The following is a 22,835-nucleotide window of genomic DNA, read 5'->3' on the forward strand; positions in this document are numbered from 1 at the left end:
TTAATGAGATATTTCTGGATTTATCTGAATCCGACTGAATCGGTTTCAGTCGTATCTACGGTTAATCCATTTCAATCGGGTAATGAATAATGAAAGTATAGCTATGTGAATCGGATTAAATCCGCATCAATCGTGAAATTTTAATACAACACCGGAATCAGTTTTAATGAGATATTTCCGGATTCATCTAAATCCGACTGAATCGGTTTCAATCGTATTAATGTCAATCCATTTTAATCGGGTAATGAAAGTAGCTATGTGAATCAGTATTTCATTTACAATAGCAGTAACAATGATAAGCAATATTAAGTACATACATTTTAAATAAAAAATTCAATTTATTTACACATATTTTATTTACATTTTTTTACAAAACATGGATATCTGGCGTAGCACGGCGTAGCACTTAAAAGTTACATATATATATGTATACATACAATAATCTTATGAAAGTGATTTCCATTGGCTTATTGCGTTTCAAAGTCATTCGCTAATTCACATAAGTATCTACTGTTGCGCACATTTACAAGCATAACTTTTGATTTTATATCTGTAATAGGAATAATTTTACATCTTTCGAAATTTTCTGACTTAATTTTTTTTATATGCAGTACCTTAAAAGGGTCGTCTTCAAATAAGTCAATATTTGAAATTTTCAAATAACATTTGTTGTCAATACTAATTATGTCTACTATTTGTCCAAAAATAGAAGATTCCAATTTTACTACAGAATCTTTCGTGCGTTTGGGTCGTATGTATTTAATACTATGCAAAACTTTATTTTTATATATACATTTTTTGTACACTCTATAAACCTTTCCGTCAATTATTTCAGTAGATCTTTTCCCAACAAACAGTACATCATTTTCTCCATAATCGAAATATGTCGACAACCTCCTAAATGTAAATAAATTCGAACAAAAATCTTGAATCTCAGCGGAAGAATATTCAACGTTCCCTGTTTTGAAATGAAACATTTGTAAGTGTTTCCTCGATATTTGTTTATCCATCCCATTTGACCCATTGACAAACTGCTTTAATTGGTAAATATTGCTCTCAAAAGAGAACGTTGAATTTGACCAAAGGGGACCAGTTTTCTTTACTGAATGAACAACATGTAACAAACTGTGAATGTTAAAAGTCATATTTTTAGTTCCATACATTATTTCGTAGAGTCCTGTAAATTTCAACAGGTCACGTTCACATTCCACTAATTCTCTTCGACTAATTTTTGTTTTTAACAATGTATGAAAGCTTTTAACTAGCAGAGAATAATGCTCTAAAGCTTCATCTTTGATAATTCCATCCAAACACGGTAAACTATAATACAGAACCCAAGATTTAATCTCAGAAGCCTTCCACTTGGCACGATTTAATGATCGTGGAAGTCTGTGTATATCATGAGTGGGAGTAATGGATAATAAACGTTTTTCAATAGCTTTTATGTCGAAATTACTGAGCTTGAAATTATTTTGCGTTTTCGTTGATGTCCATTGTTTATAAATTTGTTGATCTACACCAGCTAAGAGTCCATGTAAATAATCGAAACTAAAGGACCAAATCATGTCTATTTGTGGAATTATTGATACAGAAGTATTACCTTTTACTCCTCTCTCTGAAATTTTATTTGTTGAAGTTACGACTTCCAAATCTTTTACGTAACTTTCTTGACTTCTTAAGTCTGGATCAGTTATTTGCATTGGATATCTTATTCCTGAAACATCCTTAATGTAAACACCAATGTGGTAGCACCATGAACAGCCGTAATAGCCATTAAACTGTATTCTATTTTGTAAAATTGGCCGGCAAACGGAATCTACGCAGAAAGCTAGTGGACAAAATTTGACGACAATTTTTCTGTTATTCAAATTTGTTGTTACAATGCCTTCTTCATATAAACGCAATGCTTCTTCGTTGAATTTTGAAAAATATAAGCTACCTAAATCACAGTTGGGTTCTTTTATTGTTGTTAACATTCCAGCAAGAAGAATAAACCTAGACCTACTATTAGGCGGTAGAAAATTTGGAAGTATTTGAAGTGGCCAAAATCCTCTTTTTCCACTTTTTGTTAATGGCGCCCCATCGGTACTAACATTGTACGTTAAGTACATCTTTTCATTATTAATTTTTTGATACTGCTCGCTATCATAAATATCTCCAACTGATTCTTTTGATTTGTTTCCATTAATTGAATCTTGAAACTGTAGAATTTCTTTTTTTATATCTTGGTTTTTAAATAACATTTTCAACTGATATGTTAGATCTATTGACATAAAGTAATTCTTTGAATTAATATTTATTTCAGTTTGTGTTGAACAGTTCAAACAAGTTACTTTTTTTTCATTATATTTCCATGAGATCCAGAGTATATAATCTTTTTATTACAAATATCGCAATAATAATGATATATTATTTTATCTTCTGGAGGATCAAATGTTTGCTGGAACCTATATTTAGATATATTAATTTTTTTTTATGCAGGCCCTGCTAATAATTTAATCATATCGATTAAATATTCTCTGCCAATATCTGATAACTTGAACCGTAATGAGAATGCCATAATTAATGTCATAACATCTCGCACGGTCAGTTGAGATGTTTCAAACATAATGATGTCATCAAATGCCTCATTATCATTGCATGTGTTTTCTGAGTTATCATCACTGTCATTATCATAACATCCATCATCAGTATCATGATTGTTTGAACTGCATAAAAAAAATCATAATACTTTAATATTTTGAAGGAATATTTAAATGTTATTTTGATGTTAAATTACTAAGAAAAGTAAATTACAAACATTATAAAGCAAAATTATTATACAGCTTTTAAAAACAGTGGTAAAACTAAAAGAAAAATTATTTTTCAAGTACCTTATACAATCGCTGTCACTAATTTCATTTTCATCACTGTTTGAATTTAAATTTTGATCATCATCAAAGCTGTGATTGATTTCGTCACATATATCACCTAAAAAGTATGCAATGTACTTATTAAAAATATTAAATTAATTTTATGTAAAATTAATTATTCTATTGAGCGATTTCAGTATCAGGGATATAGGCCAGTCAAATTAGACATTCTGGTATGAAAGTGATCCGAACTTTTTTATTTCTTTTTAGGCGTGTTGGGAGTGTTTAGAAAAGCTTATTTTTGAGTTGTCGTATCATGAGACCCAGAGCTTTTTGAGGGGGGGAGGGGGAACCAATTTTTGACGAATCGGAACGAGTCACCGCTCATTTTCTTCGTTTTTTCAAGCCCTACAACTTTCTCAGGAGCGAAAAAGTGCTATCTATTAATCGAAACAAGATAAATGCAAAAAACCGCGAAAATTTTATTTTTCGGGGGAACCAAAATTTTCGTTTTTTCGCAATAACTCGGCGAATGTTGATAAAAAATGAATGACTAACCCCTCATTTTGTAGCTGAGGGGTTAGTCATTCATTTTTTATCAACATTCGCCGAGTTATTGCGAAAAAACGAAAATTTTGGTTCCCCCGAAAAATAAAATTTTCGCAGTTTGCATTTATCTCGTTTCGATTAATAGATAGCACTTTTTCGCTCCTGAGAAAGTTGTAGGGCTTGAAAAAAACGAAGAAAATGAGCGGTGACTCCGTTACAATTCGTCAAAAATTAGTTCCCCCTCCCCCCCTCAAAAAGCTCTGGGTCTCATGAGACAACTCAAAAATAAGCTTTTCTAAACACCCCCAACACGCCTAAAAAGAAATAAAAAAGTTCGGATTACTTTCATACCAGAAGCCTTTTTTGGTCTAATTTGACTGGCCTAATACGTATAAATGCTTCATAAAATGTTTCAACAGTAACACATAAAATAATCCATAAAATATGCTTTATATACTTCAAGACTAGTAGAACAAAGTGTAAATTATTTAGAATATTATATTCGTCTTTACATAGCAATTATTATTATTAATGAAAATTGTTATAAATGATTATTAATCAATATTTCATAATATACTAAAAAATTGCCTACTATTTTAAATGTTGGACAACGACACTTTTTAATATAACCAAAATTGTTACAATATCCATCCTCAGTCCTATTACTCGTGACCGAGCGTGGTGATTTCTCTTCATATACATGTGTTGCGCACGTAGATTAGACACATTGTATATGGACCAGTTTAATGCCGATTCCGAACGGCTAGATTTTTTAAAAGAAGTTCTCTTAGCAAGACATACTCTCGGTGGTTTGCCATTGCCTTCCGTTACAATATACAATATATACTCACTTATATTTTCAAGATTACTACAATCATGTTCTGAATATTCCAATTGCATATGATTTACGCCATCATAATTACAGCTGTTTTGACTCTCAACTATCTCTCCATTTTTTGCAGTACTTTGATTATCATATGTACTATTATGTTGCAGTTCAGTTTCATCATTTACTTTTTCTGTAAAACACAGACATAAAAGAGGTAATTAAAAGAACTCCAATTTTTGTATTATTGGGATGAAACATGGTTACAAAATCACATATATGCATATATAATAATTAATTAATCGATGAATTGAAATATGTTTATACACAAATAATACCGAATTTTGCTTGTATTCCAGAGGGTCGATTGTGTATTTCAAAACTTAGTGAAAAATTACAAAAGTGAGCGAATTCACCAGGTGTTAACCAATGAAATTATAAACATTCTTATAAATTCGCTCACTTTTGTAATTTTCACTAAGTTTGGAAGTACACAAAATCGATCCCCAGGTAGAACAGGGAAAGTGAAGATAAACGACGGTTTTCGAATGTCATATTGACATCATTTTGACTATATATAACTGGATTATACCAGATTATATCTTTTTTATATTTTAATCGAAATTTTTTACAGAATTATTGTTTATAATAATTGCGTCTGATCACTTATATATAACCAGAGTGACATTATGAAAATGTATTTTTTCTTACCTGCTGTTATATGTTGTCTCTGACCCAAAGTGTCCCACTTTGATATTGTACGAAAACATTGTTTATCTCTATAATTAGTCTTGTAATTTTTATACAGTCCTGTATTATATCGTTTAACTTTCTTTGGTTGTACTTCTGGGTATAGCTTAATCCCATCACTATCAGTTTCTGATGAATCATTCATTGGATTAAATACACTATTTTTACTAAAAAATACCTGAATAAAAAACATACATTTAGTATTGAAACTAGAAGAACTACTTGAAATTTATACAAATAAAAATTCTATTCTATACTCTGTTCAACGAGAGAACGAGCACGAATCGGATGAAAACTCGTCCGTTTCGCGCCGGTCTCCGTGCCCACAGAATTCCTATAGAAAGCCGTATACGACACTTACAATTAGTAGCGCGTCACGCTATCTCCACTTTGCCCGCTTATGCGCAGACCGTAGTCGTTCTCTCACTGTGGACAAAGTAACTTTAATAAAAATATTGCACTTATACCTATATTTATGTTTGTTTAATACAAAACTCGCATTTTCATATAAAATTTTACAAAGGTTAAGAAAGTTAGAGTTACTTTTGCTCATTTTTTATTTTATTATTTTTAGTTTACCAAAATATTTATTATTTTATATACGCACTTTTATATATATATTTTTTAGAATACTTTTTTTAACACCTAACATAATTTATATACATGCATTGATTTGAAAGCCACTAAAACATATAAAAAGTTTTATACAAACCTTGCTCGAACAATTAAATAATATAAATACGATGATAAAATAAATTCCGTATATGTCACACGTCTGCGTCTGCAGCTCTCTCTTCTTTTTGCGGGTATATATATACCTTCATGTGATCCGCACTATTTTCTAATTTTTCTCGAAAATACAAGTTTATTGCGCTGAAAAATGTTGTGGTCAAAGGTCCCTGTGTTTGCGGTTAGGTTAACTGTGTTGATACTGGGTGCGTTCGGGATACTGGTGCGTTCGGGCGGGAGACACTTTAGCGCTGATAGCGTGCTCCCGAACGCAGCCACTGGATTGGAGAGCCTCGATCACGTGATCCATTGCTGCTCGGCGAACTTCGTTCGGCTGCGACGGCAGAAGGTGATCATTACGGCGCGCGTTTTTTCTTCACTTTTTCATGGAATAATTGCGATTGCATATTGCATTACCGCCCCGTGTCTCGGTATACCCGTGTGTATCAGAACAAAACTTGTGCGTGATAGTTTTTCATTACTTAGGATTTCACGTTGCTTTATTAGTACAACACAAAATGCATCATGCTTATGTGAAATTTGTATCGGGTCCATTAAAAGAAAAGAAAAAAGTAGTTTCAACTTTTTGTATCCAAAATTTTAAGAAAGATACACATAGAAGAATAATGAAATATCTAGTGACACAGGGTGAAAATGTATTTCCAGCAACAGTTTTGTTATTAGCAGGTACGTATATGTACATAATATTATTGTTTTTTTTATGTTAATAAAAATACATTAACAGTATTAAGTTTTAAAAGTTTCATATACAATATACACATATGTCCCAGCTAGATATAGTACAAGTCGTCCTCAAGTCATCCTTGATACATACATCCAGGATATGCATGATATATCTGAAGAAAAATTAAAATCGTTTTTTTTTACAAAAAGTCTTATGTCATAATAGAGCATGCAGCTTCTCTCTTACTAAATATTATAATAAATCAAATATCATTTTTTTAAATCTATACTTTTACTATAATTAATAATGTATAATACATTATAGTACTTGTTTTTATGCGTAAGAATAGAACATTATCAAAATATTTATATATAAATTGTGCGAGAGTGCGCGGATGCGCGTTTAATGGCGCGAGGAAGACGACCACGAGGAAAGCGGTTCACACAAATCAAATACGTATAAGTCCAATAAAATAAGTATATTACAATAAAGTCTCAATATGTACAATGGATACAGTGTTCCTTTACTTTTAGCAAAGCAAGAAGCCGTAAACGCGCGCACAGATGTTAGTACGGCATGCAGCGGTGGTGAAAGCGTGTTCGCGAAGCGCGATAGCGAAGAGCGAACTCAAAGCGGTGTATACGGCGGTGTTAGCTAGCGTAGTTAAGCGGTTTAGCGAGCGGAGATTCTGGGCGATGGACTTTCGACAAAGAGCCCGGTGCGCGACGAAGCAAGCTCTTTTATACGGGAGCTTCTTCTCGCAATAACCAATTGTTTCGAAGCGTTGTCGGTGACCTCCGATTTTCCCTTGTGATTGGCGGCAAAGGGCTATGGCACGCATTGAGTCGCACCTGATTGGCAATCGGCTGCCTACGTCACCGCATCGCGTCGACGCGAGCCGAAACATTGCTAACCGGCCGTTAGCAATGTTGTTGTTTGTCACACCGGTGACTGTTTATAGCGTGGGTTTCTCCATCGCGCAAGGACATGAAAACAGCGTTTTGGAAACGTCTTGAAAGGTATCGATTGCGAAATGCCTTTAGAGAAGCCCACGTTATAATGCAAAGTATTCAGAACTTACATATTCGGATTAGGATTTTTATTGAAACGATGAACTTACAATATAGAGAAGGCACGCGCATTGTGCCCTTTTATTTGACGAGACCGATGCACGCTATGATGCACTCGTGATCTCAAACATTCCCGCCCGCCTAGGCCTTACGTGACGAGACGGACAGGAAACGGAAGCCTATCAGGTGTCGCGGTAACTGCATTGATTTATTATCGATGGGCGCGATGGATCGCGGCGCGCGCGAGCGACGGCACGACGGCGCTGCGCGACGACACGCGGAGCATGCAATGATCACGTGTTTCGCCGCGAGCGTGATTTCGGGCGCATCGTAAGCAGCGAAAACGCGAGTAAGTACGCGAGTGAATTACCGTGTGACGCGTGGGTGCAGTGATCGGTGAAGTGAACATTTTAGTGCACCGTGATCGTAGGACGTGGTGGCAGAAGGCCATGAGCAATTAAGCGTTGGCTACGCACCTGACAAAGTGCAACCGGTAAGTCGATAAATGCGAATCGACACGACGTGAAACGCGATAAGTGAGTAATATCGCGAAAAGACGGACAGAAATATACGTACGAAGATGAACAGCGATAAACGCGCGAGAAAGCGGACAGTAATAACGCGAGAAAAGATACGCGAGAAACCGGGTGGTTTTCTGTGGCTCACGTATCCTCAACGGTGGTGGTGGTGTCGGTGGTCCCAGGAAGCCGCCCAGGAGTTGGCTGCGGGGTGACACAGTGCGGTCGGCCGTGATGGCATAGATCTCCTCCAAGTAGTGGATTGAGTGCCTGGTCTTGTTCTGCCGGTGTGAGTGTCCGCGCCTGATCGTCCGGACAGTGATCGTCGGTGCGGCAGGTGGTGCGTCGCCATCGCAGACACCGCGCGGTGTAGCGTGGAAGACGGTGTAGCGAGGAGCCTCGAGGGAGGGTGTCGGTCTCCGGTTCGATCTTCCCGACGGCGGATTGAACGACGCCTGTCTTCCGCCGGGATGCGTGACCCTGTGGTCCAGAGGATTGGAGCTGTGGACAGGCTCAAAGTGTTGCGAGCGTGTCGCGTTAAGTTGGTGACCAAAGCGGCCGCGGACAGTTCACGTGGGAGCCCGCCCGCCGTGCAGGGTTCGCGCAGGTCGGGTTGTACGGCGATCGCGTCGTCGACCGGGTCTTCTCCGGGCACGACATCGTCAACGGACTTGCGGGTTTCGGCGAGGTTCTTCGGCGGTGATGAGACCGGCCGTCGGACGACGTACCGGCCAGCGGATGTGCGCTCGTGGATGTGCACGGAGTGTCGCTCGCACTCCTCTTCCTCGGGAGTGAGCGTGACGAAAGCGGAGTGAGCTTGGCGTGAGCTACGGTGACCAAGGAGGGTGGTCGCGCCGCAGCCCCCTGACAGAATCCATCCCAGGATTGTTTTCTGCGCGACCGGCGTTTGCGGTTTGCCTCGGCGGAGACCATCCTCCAGGATGGTCGAGCACACCTCAGCGCCTAAAAGCAGCTCGACTGGATCGTTGTCGGCGAAACGAGGATCGGCTAGCGGAAGTCCCTGCAGATGAGGCCACGTGGTGCTGCACTTGATCGCGGAGCCCTGGTACAGGGAGAGACGCGGAAGCACAAACGCGACGGCGGTGAGCGCGGCTCCGGTGGTCGAAGACGTGAGACTCAACGACACTTTGCCCCGAGTGGATCCGGATTGTGAGCCGCCAATACCGAAGATCGACATTCGGGTGCGCGATCGCGGCAGGCGCAGCCGCTGCACCAGGGACTCCGACACGATCGACACTTCGGAGCCTTGGTCGATGAGAGCTCGAACCTCGTGTGGATTTCCGTGACGGTCGGCAACGATCACGCGCGCGGTCGCGAGGAGGATCGCTTTGCGGTCGTCGGCCTTTCCGACGGCGGAAAGCGCGCTGACTTCAGCGGCGGGTTGCGGCTCGGAGACGTATGCGTCGTGGAGCATCGAGTGGTGACGCGAATTACACGTCATGCAGTTCCTGGTGGACTGACACCGTGCCACCAAATGGTTGCCGAGACAATTAAAGCACAGCTTGTTGGTCTCGGCCACTGACAGTCGTTCACTGGCTGACTTGGCCTTGAATTCGGGGCACCCCATGAGTGAGTGCCTTTCGGTGCAGAGTGGACACTGTGAAGGCTCAGTGCGCTGCGCGGCGTGCGCTTTTGCGAAACGTGATGGCTCACTTGAGTTTGTGACAGTGTTCTTCGGGTTCGCGGCGTTCAACGTGAGAATACGTCTTGTGATGAAGTTCATCAGAGTGTCGTGACTCGGCGGTTCGAAGGAGTCTCCCGAGGAGGATTCCCACTCCAGACGCGTTCGCGAGTCGAACAGTTCAACGACGAGGTGGTTGAACAGATCCATGCCGTGCGAGTCGATGGGTCTTCCTATGCTCTCCTGAGCGTTGACGGCGGAAATGACAGCGTTATGGACGCGGCTGAGCTCATCGGCGGTGGCAGCTTTCATTTTCGCCACGGCGGTAAACGTGGCGAAGTTGGAGCGTATCAGCTCCCTCTTATTTTCGTAGTGTTTGCAGAGGATCGCCCACGCGCGATTGTAATTTTCGCCAGTGATTGTTAACGACCGTATCAAATTTTCAGCTGACCCTTGGAGGCACGAGCGAAGGTAATGCAGCCGTTCAACGTGCGAGATGGACGAATTGTCGCCGATGACCGACCGAAAGAGATCGCGGAAGGACGGCCAATCCTCGTAGGCACCCGAAAATTTCGGCAAGTTTATACGGGGCAGCGAGGTTCTCGACGTGCGGTCGCCCCCCTGCTCTGGCAGCGTGGAAGACGTGGACGATGACGCGATTTTGTAGCGGTTTGCCAGTTCGGACAGGACGCTACGCTGAAGCACGTAAGCACTCTCGGCTTGGTCGAGTGAGTCTAATTTGGCGTACTCACTCTCAGCGTAGCGGTCCTTGTAGCAGGCTCGAACGAGGTCATGCTGACTCTCGAACTTGGCCCAATGGTCGTCGAGGAGGCGAATGCGAGTCTCGATGGCAGAGAGGGTGATGTTCGCCTGACCCATCTTCTTCAGGTTGTCGACGGCTTTGGAGATGCGTACGAAGAGTTCGTGTTGGCTGTTCAGCATGGCGCTCTGGTCAAGACTCATGGTGTCTTCTGTTTTAGGCACTCCCGATCGCGGTTGCCGGCGATGATCCGGCTCGAAGGACCAGAAAATGTGCGAGAGTGCGCGGATGCGCGTTTAATGGCGCGAGGAAGACGACCACGAGGAAAGCGGTTCACACAAATCAAATACGTATAAGTCCAATAAAATAAGTATATTACAATAAAGTCTCAATATGTACAATGGATACAGTGTTCCTTTACTTTTAGCAAAGCAAGAAGCCGTAAACGCGCGCACAGATGTTAGTACGGCATGCAGCGGTGGTGAAAACGTGTTCGCGAAGCGCGATAGCGAAGAGCGAACTCAAAGCGGTGTATACGGCGGTGTTAGCTAGCGTAGTTAAGCGGTTTAGCGAGTGGAGATTCTGGGCGATGGACTTTCGACAAAGAGCCCGGTGCGCGACGAAGCAAGCTCTTTTATACGGGAGCTTCTTCTCGCAATAACCAATTGTTTCGAAGCGTTGTCGGTGACCTCCGATTTTCCCTTGTGATTGGCGGCAAAGGGCTATGGCACGCATTGAGTCGCACCTGATTGGCAATCGGCTGCCTACGTCACCGCATCGCGTCGACGCGAGCCGAAACATTGCTAACCGGCCGTTAGCAATGTTGTTGTTTGTCACACCGGTGACTGTTTATAGCGTGGGTTTCTCCATCGCGCAAGGACATGAAAACAGCGTTTTGGAAACGTCTTGAAAGGTATCGATTGCGAAATGCCTTTAGAGAAGCCCACGTTATAATGCAAAGTATTCAGAACTTACATATTCGGATTAGGATTTTTATTGAAACGATGAACTTACAATACAGAGAAGGCACGCGCATTGTGCCCTTTCATTTGACGAGACCGATGCACGCTATGATGCACTCGTGATCTCAAACATAAATACTAATGCTTCTGATTTTTAGATTCCAAGAAGGAGATGGAAGAAATGATTGCCAAAAAAAGAACATGTAGTGTACCTTCACATCTGTTACAGTCAGCGCCAGAAGATGAGAATTCAGACAATGGAAGAAATAATTTGAAGAGATCAAAAAGCTCGTTAATTAATCAGGATGTAAGCCCATATATATTTTTTTCAATTTTAACACAATTTAGTATACATATTTTTAAATTCAAACAAGAGGAATAAGACCTTTTCGACAGATCTTTCCTTCTATATATATAATATATATTACGACAGATATTGTATGGCAATCATACAATAAAATTTGTTTCATTAAAGTAACTTTTTTGTACCTACGGAAGATCTGTTGTAAATACCTTATTTATCTTGTTTAATTTTAAAAATATTATTGATAAATTCGTATTTTGTAGTTAAGTAATGTTTATACAACTTCAATTCACGTAATGTTATGGTGCAATATAAATAAATAATTGTAGAACTCGAATTTGGAGAAACTACTTACTAAAAAGCTGAAGAAGTATAATTATAATGAGACAAATATAATTTTGACGGAAAATCATACAGAGGTAAAATATATAATATATCCTTATGCTTGGAACAAAATTTATCATACATGGAAGTAATTTTTTATATGTATCTCTTTATATAGAATTACATATATTAAGAGATAAAGCAAACGATTTATTGATTTGGTATAAAATAATATATGATAAATTGAAAATTAAAACCACAATTAACACAATCATTATTAATGCAAAATAATAAAAAACAGTTTTTTAAAAGGAATAATTACTTCATAAAACTGAACAAATGTCTTAAATAGTGATAGACCTATAAATTTTATTTGTGAATTTCGAAGTCTTACAATCTGCAAAATATACTCAAAAGTTCCGCCTAATCTTCGAGGGGTGGATAGATGACAAAAATCTGAGTCGTAAATTCCTGAGCCATTTTTAGATCCGATGCCATGTTAATTTAAATACACAAGATTTTAAACCTCATTTATTTTAGGAAATCAATAATTACGTGATAGTAGATTGCATATTTGTAAAATAATATTTTTTAAAATTTTTATAATGGTTGATTCTGTAATCTAATAAATATTTATTGAAATATAAATCTTTGAAATTTAGGTATCTGATACTCAAGATAAGTTGTTGGAAGATAAAAGTAGTGAAATATATATAGATGTGGTAATATCTTCATTTATAACAAAATACGTCACTGTAAAAAGACAATGATATATATTTATAAAAATTACAATTTTTTTAGAATACTCAATCTTTGACTGATATGTGCGAGAAAAATATTGAGGTAACGTACAACAATAATTCCGGACATTACATCTGTTTTAGAACAGTTATACGTATGTAAAATTGTATTTTAATACTTACAGACTGCAAAATCTCGAAATGTACATCAAACATACGAAACAGAGGTATGTTAATGAATGCTAATTATTATAAGCAATAGTAACGGAATATATTAAAAGTATAAATAACAGATTTGTAATTTTAAGGGTTCATCAGAATTTGAGTGTATTTCTGAAGAGGATGAGCAAGTCGAAGTATGTTGTAATACTTTAATTGACACTGTTGAAGGTCTCTTTTTGCTTGAATTTTTTCTTTTATTTTTTTAATAGTAATCAAGAACATTTGTGGGGTTATTTTGTTAGTTGTAAAATTTTTCCGATCATATTATCAATTTCAGGGAGCTCATTACTTATATATTTTTATATGACAGTTGCTATAATAATGTTTGAACTTTAGATATAGTCTGTATATAGTTTGTACGATCACAAACTTCGTTTAAATAATCATATTTTTCACAAGAAAATCTTTTGTGTACAAAAAGTTTCTCACCTACACGTAAAATACAAAAATTGCTACGAGATGAAAGTGAACAGGCAGACAATATAAAAGTCCATAAATCAGTTACTCAGAAGAAATCGAGTGCGAAAGCTGTGGTAAAAATGATTTATACATTAGTTTTAATCCTATGCAGTTCTATACATTATAAATAATTTTAAAAACATATGTTACTAATAATTACAAGTACCTATATAATAATATAGGTATAAATTTAAAAATTACTTTTATGGGAACTTGGGGTCTCAAAAGTTGCGTTAATAATGTTACATACACTTTTTATTTTATCATCTTAAAATTTCTTCTTCGAGGAAACAAAAATTTACGTATAAAATGTTTACAAAGCATGAATTTGCTTATTGATATCGTGATACAATAATATGGCGTAATGCAAAATTTTTATTTGATTTTTTATTTAAATATCAAAGCTTTTTGTAACTTAAAAATAAATTAATGAATAACTTTACACTTGTATTTTTTTAAATGTTGCTGTTTATTTAGCAAGAAATATTTTTAGATAAAGACTGTATGTAAAGTTCATCCAGTCACAGAGTGTAAGGTAGATTTTGACAAATTAAATTCAAAATATATAACATTAAAAGAAGAAAATTGTAAGGTAAAAGAGAAAATAAAGAAACTGAAGAAAGAAAATAAAAAAATAAAACACAATAGATCTGATATGAGAAAAAAGTTAGAAGAACAGACATGCGAATTAAGAAAACTAAGAGAATTGAATGAAAATCTTCAAGTTACGATAATCGAGAAATTTCAAGAGCGTGATGGTAAAGATAATTTATTTTTTGATATAAAAAATATTTTATTTTTCTATAAAAATTTTTACATAATATATTCTAAATTTTTAAGTATAATAAAAGTATTGTGTATTAATTCTTAGCTATGGTAGAAAAACTACATACCAGAGAGTCTATTCTTTATGAAGACAACTATCCACCGATTGGAACTCTTCGCACTAGCGACAATTGTCGAAGAGTAAATAAAGTTTTTTTTAAATATGTATAAAATTTTCGAATTTAGAAAAATTTTATATTTATATTTTTTTATTACAGATACACATTGGTAGAGACCAGTGGATACATGAAGCAGGATACAGTACTTTGTTAAATACTGCAAAAAGTCCACGCCAGTGTGCTAGTAGCATACTTACATTAGTTTTTGATCTCGAAATTTTATTAACGAGTACAATATCAGGATTCGAGAGTAATAAAAAGCAATTAGGAAAAAAAGCTTGTCCAAAATTAGATCCAGTCAAATTTGGTGCATGTGAAGGTAAAAAATATTTGTTTACAATAAAACAGAATATTTTATTTAACGTAACTGTGTATATTTATAATGCATTTAAAAAAATTTGAATTAAATTCAAATAAATATTCCAGTACTCCTAACGATTTATTTATTCAAACCAATATTAATATAATTATTAAAAGTAATAAATATTTATTAATTATGGGTAAGGATATATTTTAAATCGAATAAGTATTTTTACGTCAAATAAATATTGTTAATTCCAATTAAATATTATATATTAGGAAAATTGGAATAAATATTCATATAAATTCAGAGTATTTTTTGTTAGTGTAGTATTTTTTTTAAATAGTACCATTTCATTTCGTTTTCATTTATCACTATTTCAAATTTTCCGTATTTTATTAGTATTTTATCAAGAGACACGGTAGTGTCTCGCGCCAAGTACACGCGGAGCGAGACCGACCGTGACTCTTTTACGCGACGCGACGAGTTGCGAGTACTCGAGATGTTGAGATCTCGATAACGAGTGAACGGATCAAGTTCTAAGTAGGCTTAATCGATAGCTTGGGGTCGAATTAGGGGGGGGTTTCTCTTATAATATTTCCGCTACGCCTCTTATAATATTCCCTACGAGCGGAGATATTGCGACGCAAAGTCCAAATGTAAAAATTTTTAATTAAGATACTCCTCCTAACGCCGACGTCTCTCATGCCATGCCATCATTTCATTGGCTGGAGTCGCGTCACTTTCACTTTTTCGACACCAGGGCGGTGCTAGTATCGCCAGTTTCGATATGCACATATGTATACGTGTGTGTACTGCGCGAGTGCAGACCAGTGCAGACAGTGCGTTTAGCGCGCTGTCACCTGTCAGTTATAACCTATAACACGGTATAGTGTCCCACGTCAAGTACGCGCGGAGCGAGACCGACCGTGACTTTTTACGCGACGCGACGATTAATATTTTTTCTCATTCAAGGTAATTGTTTTATTTACATGTAATTATCCTATTATTATACGACGCGAAGCGAAACCGCACCGTGACTCTTTTACGCTACTAAGTGCATGTGACAGGAATTATAATAGTTTACAACTCTTGATAAGTCAAAGAATAATAGTTTACGTTTACGTGAGTATTACTTCTGTAGTAACTTATACGAACGATATCATCGTAGTTACTATAAAATCTCCCGTTTATGCGGAGGAATTATCGTATCGTTCGTAAGTTACTACAGAATTAAGTAACGTTCGCGTAAACGTAGTATAGGTTAGATTACCGATTTCTTACAAAATTTTACATAAAACGCGAGATTCACTTATGGGAGCTTTCCAGCAAGCGACACAAGTCGACACAGGTATCGTTTTGTCTTTGTTACTCATTGTCAAAAAAGAAAGATAGAACGACGTTTATGTCGGCTTGTGTCACTTGCTGGAAAGCTCCCTATGTATGCAAGTTTAACGCCTATTGAGTTAATATGAAATAATTTTCCTAAATGTAATAAAAATAACACGATGTTATATATGCGGTTTGCCGTGATTATATACATATATACATGTGATTTCTGCCCAGTGCTCTGAATGTTATGTGATTTTCGCCCAGTGCTCTGAATGTCATCTAGTCATACATATCATGCTTTGATACAAGGAACGTGAAAAAGAGCAGGAAAAGAAAAGCACAAACAGAAGAGACAGATTCAAGCTTTGTCTTTTAATCTGGATGAAGACAATGCCGAAAAATCCCCGCAGTCAGAAAATGAGCAATCTGATGGCCTCGCGATTAAGAAGATTAAGAAAAATCCAGATGTAGATACAAGTTTCTTGCCAGATAGGGAAAGGAAGGAGGAGGAAAATAAACTTAAGGAAGAATTGAGGCAAGAATGGGCTAGAAAGCAGAACGCGTTGAAGGAAGAAGAAATTGAGATCACATTCAGTTATTGGGATGGATCTGGCTATCGTCGGAGTGTTATAATGAAGAAAGGTGAATGTCTCAGTGATTTAGAGAATTTTTAAGTTATTAAAATACTCCAGTGTCACTTTTGGAGTAACATTGGCGTGATATATAATGTTCTATTGCATAAATTAAATTTTCACATACAGGTAATTCTATCTATCAGCTTCTTCAGAGATGTTTAGAAGTTCTGAAGCGTGAATTCAGCGAGCTTAAAACAGTAATGGTAGATCAGTTAATGTATGTCAAGGAGGATCTTTCTTATATTACCGCACCATTTACGTTTTACGATTTTATTGTAACTAAGGTAAAGATACTAAGTGATAAAACTTATGAAGCAATATCACAATGTTGGCATGTTATTTTAATGTATGTAATATTGCGATTAGGCACGAGGAAAAAGCGAACCTCTGTTCACATTTGACGTTCACGATGATATTCGTGTTATGCACGATGCTTCTGTCGAAACCGAGGAATCACATGCCGGAAAAATTTCACTTAGGTATTTATCATTAAAAGAATACTTTGTATAATTCTCTTTTATGTTATTTCTCACTAGATCATGGTACGAGAAGAACAAACACATTTTTCCAGCGAGTAGATGGGAACCTTTTGATCCAACGAAAAGTTATGACAAGTATACAGTGTCGGATAAAAATAGGAAGAAAGATAAAATCTGATAAACTTAGATTCAACGAATTGTCCAATTTCGTTTAAAGGATTCAGATTCAAATTCATTCAGTTATGTGATAATATTTAATTCATTTACTCGATTATGTAGCTCTACTAAATTACAGTCCTTTGAATCTAAATCCTTTAAACGAAATTGGACAATTTGTTGAATCTAAGTTTATCAGATTTTATCTTTCTTCCTATTTTTATCCGATACTGTATACTTGTCATAACTTTTCGTTGGATCAAAAGGTTCCCATCTACTCGCTGGAAAAATGTGTTTGTTCCTCTCGTACCATGATCTAATGAGAAATAACATAAAAGAGAATTATACAAAGTATTTTTTTAATGATAAATACCTAAGTAAAATTTTTCCGGCATGTGATTCCTCGGTTTCGACAGAAGCATCGTGCATAACACGAATATCATTGTGAACGTCAAATGTGAACAGAGGCCCGCTCTTTCCTCGTGCTTATAGATATCCATTAACAGGTGGTACTTATGGTCGGCAGTCCAGACTCCGGAAAATCGCATTTTGCAAAGAATTATCTGAAGGAATACGGATACGTCAACAGAGACACTTTAGGCAGCTGGCAGAAGTGCATTGCTGCAGTCCAACAATACTTGAATCAAGGAAAAAGTATAGTTATAGACAATACCAATCCTGATCCAGCTTCGAGAAAGAGATATATTGAGATAGCCAAGAAGCGCAATGTCTCGGTCAGATGTTTCGTCATGACGACAAGTATAGAACACGCGAAACGTAATAATAAGGTAATCGAAAATTAACATTAACCGTCATCGTGTGAAAGAATCGTATGAAGTAATGTTTCCGAAAATTCTAATCGATTTATTATTATATTACAGTTTCGCGAGTTGACTGATCCAAGCCACATTTCAATCAACGAGATTATTATCAACTCCTACGTGTAAGTAGATTTTAGATATATACATCTTTACACTCAAAATTATTTATCTTTGGATATGTAATTATACTTTGATGTTACTCTTTTGCAGGTAAATGGTCGACAGAAGCTTACAATGTGGTACAAAATTGTTCCTCAAAGGGAGTTGCTGCCCAAATTCAGATTGAAGGTCGCATTCAAACTAATATTTATGCAAATATTTATTTTATGATACAAAATTATGAGGTAAGTAGTTATTATTATCCAATCTTCGAGAATCTTTTTGCAGATGCGCAAATTAATTGAAATTAATTGATTTTTTAAAGCTAATTTCCCTTACTGAAGAACTGGTAATGAACGGACATGCTGAACAAGTAGGCATGGGACCAGATGAATGAAGCCAGAAACACTTGAATCCATCTGTACATAAGAGTTGTCAAGAAACTCTACAATTTTCACGCATAATCCGCGATTTTTAGTCAGTATGGACTGGAGTTTAATACAATCGCCATTGATGATCCCCTTTAATCGCGTCAAAATTGATTATTTCGCTTTTTGACTTCGTTCTTTACTCATGTTGTAAAATAGTTTTCCGATTGTGTAGAATATTTTTATTTAGAAAGAAATTTATAAAGATTGTTATATTGATCGTAGAGTAGAGAAAACAATAAAACTTAACATTTTACAAAGTAGTGTTACATTTAAACTAGAACATTGTATCGAATAACTCAGACGAATTAGGAAATTCGTTTCTACGTGACTCATGTCTATTTCTGATTGGGGACGATTCGAGAACTCATTAAAATAATTTAATTTCTTTTCACGTTTAAATTTAGGTCACCGTAGATTAAACTTGTTACCTTAGAAGTTATTGTTAAATGGCGCATTTTATTTAATATTCCGCACTTCACTGTTGTGGCATAAAATTATTTTATGTTTCAAAAGATGGAGACTAAGCTTTCGGATTAATCCAGATGTACGCATATATACTGTATATATTTGATTAATTGTTTACTTAGATATCGATGATTCTTGCGCGATATGCTAATCAGTACAAAATTACCTTTTTAAAAAAAAGGTAAAAAAAAGGCGCCAAGTACACGCGCAATGTATGGTGTAAATCCAAAAATCTTAAATAGTAGTAGCTTTATTTCTCCCTAACAAAATAATTCACAAAATTGCGTCATCTAATTTAACCCAAGTGATATGTACCTAACAAAATAATTCACAAAATTGCGTTTCTTAACGCAACCCAAGTGATATGTATTTTAAAAAAAGATGTGAAATCTTTAAATTGCGCCAACTACAAAGAGAATATATATATATTGCTTTGAAAAATAATTGTAGTGCAACTACTCTTAAAAAATAAAACAAAATTGTGTTACCTAACTCAACCCAAATGGTATGTATTTTTGTATTCTGAGAGTCTTTCTATCAACCCAAGTGGTAGTAGTTTTAATTCTCCTTGATAAAATTATAATATTACAAAGAATTATTTTAATCACAAAGAATTAAAGAGGTAACATTATAAAATAAAAATATTTAATTAAAATAAAATAAATAAATTTTTTTTGTAAAAAACTTGGCGCTGCTTTTTTAAGGTTTAGGGCCTCCGCACAAGACTTTTGTAGGGCAATGTAGTGTAACGAAACGTGGGTCAACGCACAAGAAACGTATCGGTTATGGCGTTATACGTCAATACGTTTCTTATGCGTTGATCTACGTTACGTTACCATACGAAAGTTTTGTGCGGAGGCTCTAACCGATACGTTTCTTGTGCGTTGATCCACGTTACGTTACGCTATGCTATCATACGAGAGTTTTGTGAGGAGGCTCTTAAACGGGGAGCACACACTTCTGCACAACGCATAATGCGTAAGCATAAGAAAATTGATTGGTCTATTTCCTTATGCACATATGTATGGACCTTACGTATTATGCGTTATGCAAAAGTCTGTGTTCCCCGCTTTATCCTGACAAATTTGCATAGCGCATAAACATAAGCGTAAGAAATTGATTGGTTCATATATATGTGCAAAAGGAAATAGACCAATCCATCTCTTTATGCATATGCTTATGCATATGCCTATGCAAGTTTGTCTGGATTGACCTTAAAAAAGCAGCGCCAAGTTTTTTACAAAAAAATTTATTTATTTTATTTTAATTAAATATTTTTATTTTATAATGTTACCTCTTTAATTCTTTGTGATTAAAATAATTCTTTGTAATATTATAATTTTATCAAGGAGAATTAAAACTACTACCACTTGGGTTGATAGAAAGACTCTCAGAATACAAAAATACATACCATTTGGGTTGAGTTAGGTAACACAATTTTGTTTTATTTTTTAAGAGTAGTTGCACTACAATTATTTTTCAAAGCAATATATATATATTCTCTTTGTAGTTGGCGCAATTTAAAGATTTCACATCTTTTTTTAAAATACATATCACTTGGGTTGCGTTAAGAAACGCAATTTTGTGAATTATTTTGTTAGGTACATATCACTTGGGTTAAATTAGATGACGCAATTTTGTGAATTATTTTGTTAGGGAGAAATAAAGCTACTACTATTTAAGATTTTTGGATTTACACCATACATTGCGCGTGTACTTGGCGCCTTTTTTTTACCTTTTTTTTAAAAAGGTAATTTTGTACTGATATCATGCATTTTGTAGTGTTACGCATCCTCTTCTAAAAAGGGCATGCCATCCATACTCGAATCTATCGAAATATTGTTGTCGCTTTTCCGCAATGCGATTTAGTTCTCTTGTGCTTACTTCATGATCGGCTGTCATAGCATATTTTGACAGTTGTGTGGTTAATAGTGTAATAGTAACAGTGAAATATTAAAGTTAAATAGCGCGCGCGTCTATAATGTCCAGCCTTATAAAGAGTATATCTTACAAACAGTATGTACAGGTTGTAAAGCTAAAGGTGTTACAAGCTATTATTTCTAAGGAAACAAAAATTTCATAATTTGCTTAGTTTTATAAATAATAGTTTGCAACACCTTTAGTTTTATATCCTGTATATATTTTGCGATATAAGACATAATCGCATTCTAACGTGATAAATGCTAATAAAGTAAAAAAATTTCACCACCACTTTTATCGTCTTTTATTTAAAATATAATCATTGATATGTAAATTAATAAATGAGAGACATGTTTGATGCCACATAAAAAATATGTAATAAAATACAAGTGAATTTGGTTTAGAATATCACTGCTAATCATGAAAATACATTGCTGGACATTGTTTTTATGTAAAATGTGTATCTATATTTGATAATTGTTGCTTAATTTTTATTATCAACTTTTTGTAAAAATAATATATAAATATTTTTAGCACCTGTAGGCCATCGTTCTTCTTTCGTAATCTTTTTTTTTCTATCATCAATTTTAGTCCAAGATGTCCCTTCTCTACACATACTTGTATAATCGCCATTCTCAATACATGAACCATCATGAAATATAGCATTCATTACTTTATACTGCTGTTTAGCTATTGATACTTTAGCTGTTGATATGCCATTTAAATTAAATTTCTGTGGTATTTTTATTACTTTATTATCTTGTAATGAAAACAAAACTAAATGAATAATAACTATTTCTTTTGTTAACGTTAATTCATTTTTAAACATTATATCATTTCCTGCACAATGTTCGCATGATTTGTCATGTGATTGACACCAATGTGAAAATGTAGTCTTTAATAAATCATTAAGATCACATTTTTTCTTTAAATTTTCAATAGAAATTGGGACAACTATATTGTTATCAGTAATAACTTTTGTATTACCACATGATTTGCATCGACTAGTACAAGTAACTTGATGCTCTACCAGATTTCTTACATAATCATATTTTGTACAAATATCAGTAAGAAATTCGACGGCATCTCGTTTAATCAAAAAGTATTCTTCTAAACTTTTCCGTATTGCATCAGTATTCAAATTTTCCATATTATTTTCATATCGCTGTGCTAATTTACTTAAATCATCTTGTTTATCAATATTAAGCAATTTTTTTCTAATAATACTTAAATGCAATAAGCATTGTAATACTGCATTTGCACAGTGCGAATCTTTATCTGTATTTTTAAAAACACGTATCTCCCAAGCAGTACTTTGTCGAGCTTCTTGATGTGACTCTTGAACGGAAGCAATTGTTTTCGACAATGTCCACGGAACATCTTTTACTTTTCGAAAACGTTGTTTTGAAATAGTAATCATTTGTGCTTGTGGTATAAATTGTCGTCTTAGCCGATTTATTTCGGTAATAGCTATATCACTAGCTGTTATAGATAACGGATCAAGATTAATTAAATACAATCCCTCCAGAGATGGTACTCGGGATAACGCAACATATGCTTGAGCATCACTAAATACAGAATTACCTATATCTATAACAGCGTTTCGCAAGGTTAATCCTTGACTTTTATGAATGGTGATGCCATAACTCAAAGATATTGGAAATTGTTTTCTAATAACATACGCTTTATCCATATCCATTACTTGAAACTTGACACTTACTCTTTCAATAAAATACTCCAAACCAGACGGTAAACGAAGTTTTATCTTTTCTACATAATCAGTATCCTGCACAACAGAAATAACTGTAGCAATTGTACCATTTACAAGGCCCAAAGTGACATCAATATTGCGTCTTATCA

General features: G+C 35.7%; 3 protein-coding genes across 4 annotated transcripts; 2 read left to right on the forward strand and 1 right to left on the reverse strand.

The window, feature by feature from the left end:
* Positions 1–318: 318 nt before the first annotated feature.
* LOC139778457 (uncharacterized) lies at positions 319–6,033 on the reverse strand. Its single transcript, XM_071716389.1, has 6 exons — positions 5,690–6,033; positions 5,339–5,403; positions 4,939–5,155; positions 4,253–4,420; positions 2,874–2,970; positions 319–2,708 (listed from the first exon to the last, which is right to left on the reverse strand). Exons 3-6 carry the CDS (start codon positions 5,120–5,122, stop codon positions 2,474–2,476), a joined length of 684 nt encoding a protein of 227 aa, XP_071572490.1. The 5' UTR covers positions 5,123–5,155; positions 5,339–5,403; positions 5,690–6,033; the 3' UTR covers positions 319–2,473.
* Positions 6,034–6,070: 37 nt separating this feature from the next.
* LOC139778456 (uncharacterized) lies at positions 6,071–14,771 on the forward strand. Of its 2 annotated transcripts, none has more exons than XM_071716387.1 (9): positions 6,071–6,393; positions 11,502–11,650; positions 11,977–12,066; positions 12,634–12,693; positions 12,773–12,814; positions 12,897–12,938; positions 13,020–14,150; positions 14,264–14,358; positions 14,436–14,771. In XM_071716387.1, the coding sequence occupies exons 1-7, from the start codon at positions 6,225–6,227 to the stop codon at positions 13,137–13,139; spliced, it is 672 nt and encodes a 223-aa protein (XP_071572488.1). In that variant the 5' UTR covers positions 6,071–6,224; the 3' UTR covers positions 13,140–14,150; positions 14,264–14,358; positions 14,436–14,771. The 2 variants fall into 2 exon arrangements, with proteins under 2 accessions (XP_071572488.1, XP_071572489.1); XM_071716388.1 differs by having other exon boundaries at positions 6,072–6,393; positions 13,020–13,067.
* Positions 14,772–17,644: 2,873 nt separating this feature from the next.
* Positions 17,645–21,517, forward strand: LOC139778458 (uncharacterized protein F21D5.5-like). Its single transcript, XM_071716390.1, has 4 exons — positions 17,645–18,027; positions 18,121–18,182; positions 18,271–18,404; positions 18,485–21,517. The coding sequence occupies exons 1-3, from the start codon at positions 17,755–17,757 to the stop codon at positions 18,272–18,274; spliced, it is 339 nt and encodes a 112-aa protein (XP_071572491.1). The 5' UTR covers positions 17,645–17,754; the 3' UTR covers positions 18,275–18,404; positions 18,485–21,517.
* The last annotated feature ends 1,318 nt before the right edge of the window (positions 21,518–22,835 follow it).

This window comes from Temnothorax nylanderi, unplaced genomic scaffold (assembly GCF_030848795.1).
Source record: "Temnothorax nylanderi isolate EJ_2023f unplaced genomic scaffold, tnyl_v1.0 TNYL_tig0184_pilon, whole genome shotgun sequence".
Lineage (NCBI taxonomy): Eukaryota > Metazoa > Arthropoda > Insecta > Hymenoptera > Formicidae > Temnothorax > Temnothorax nylanderi.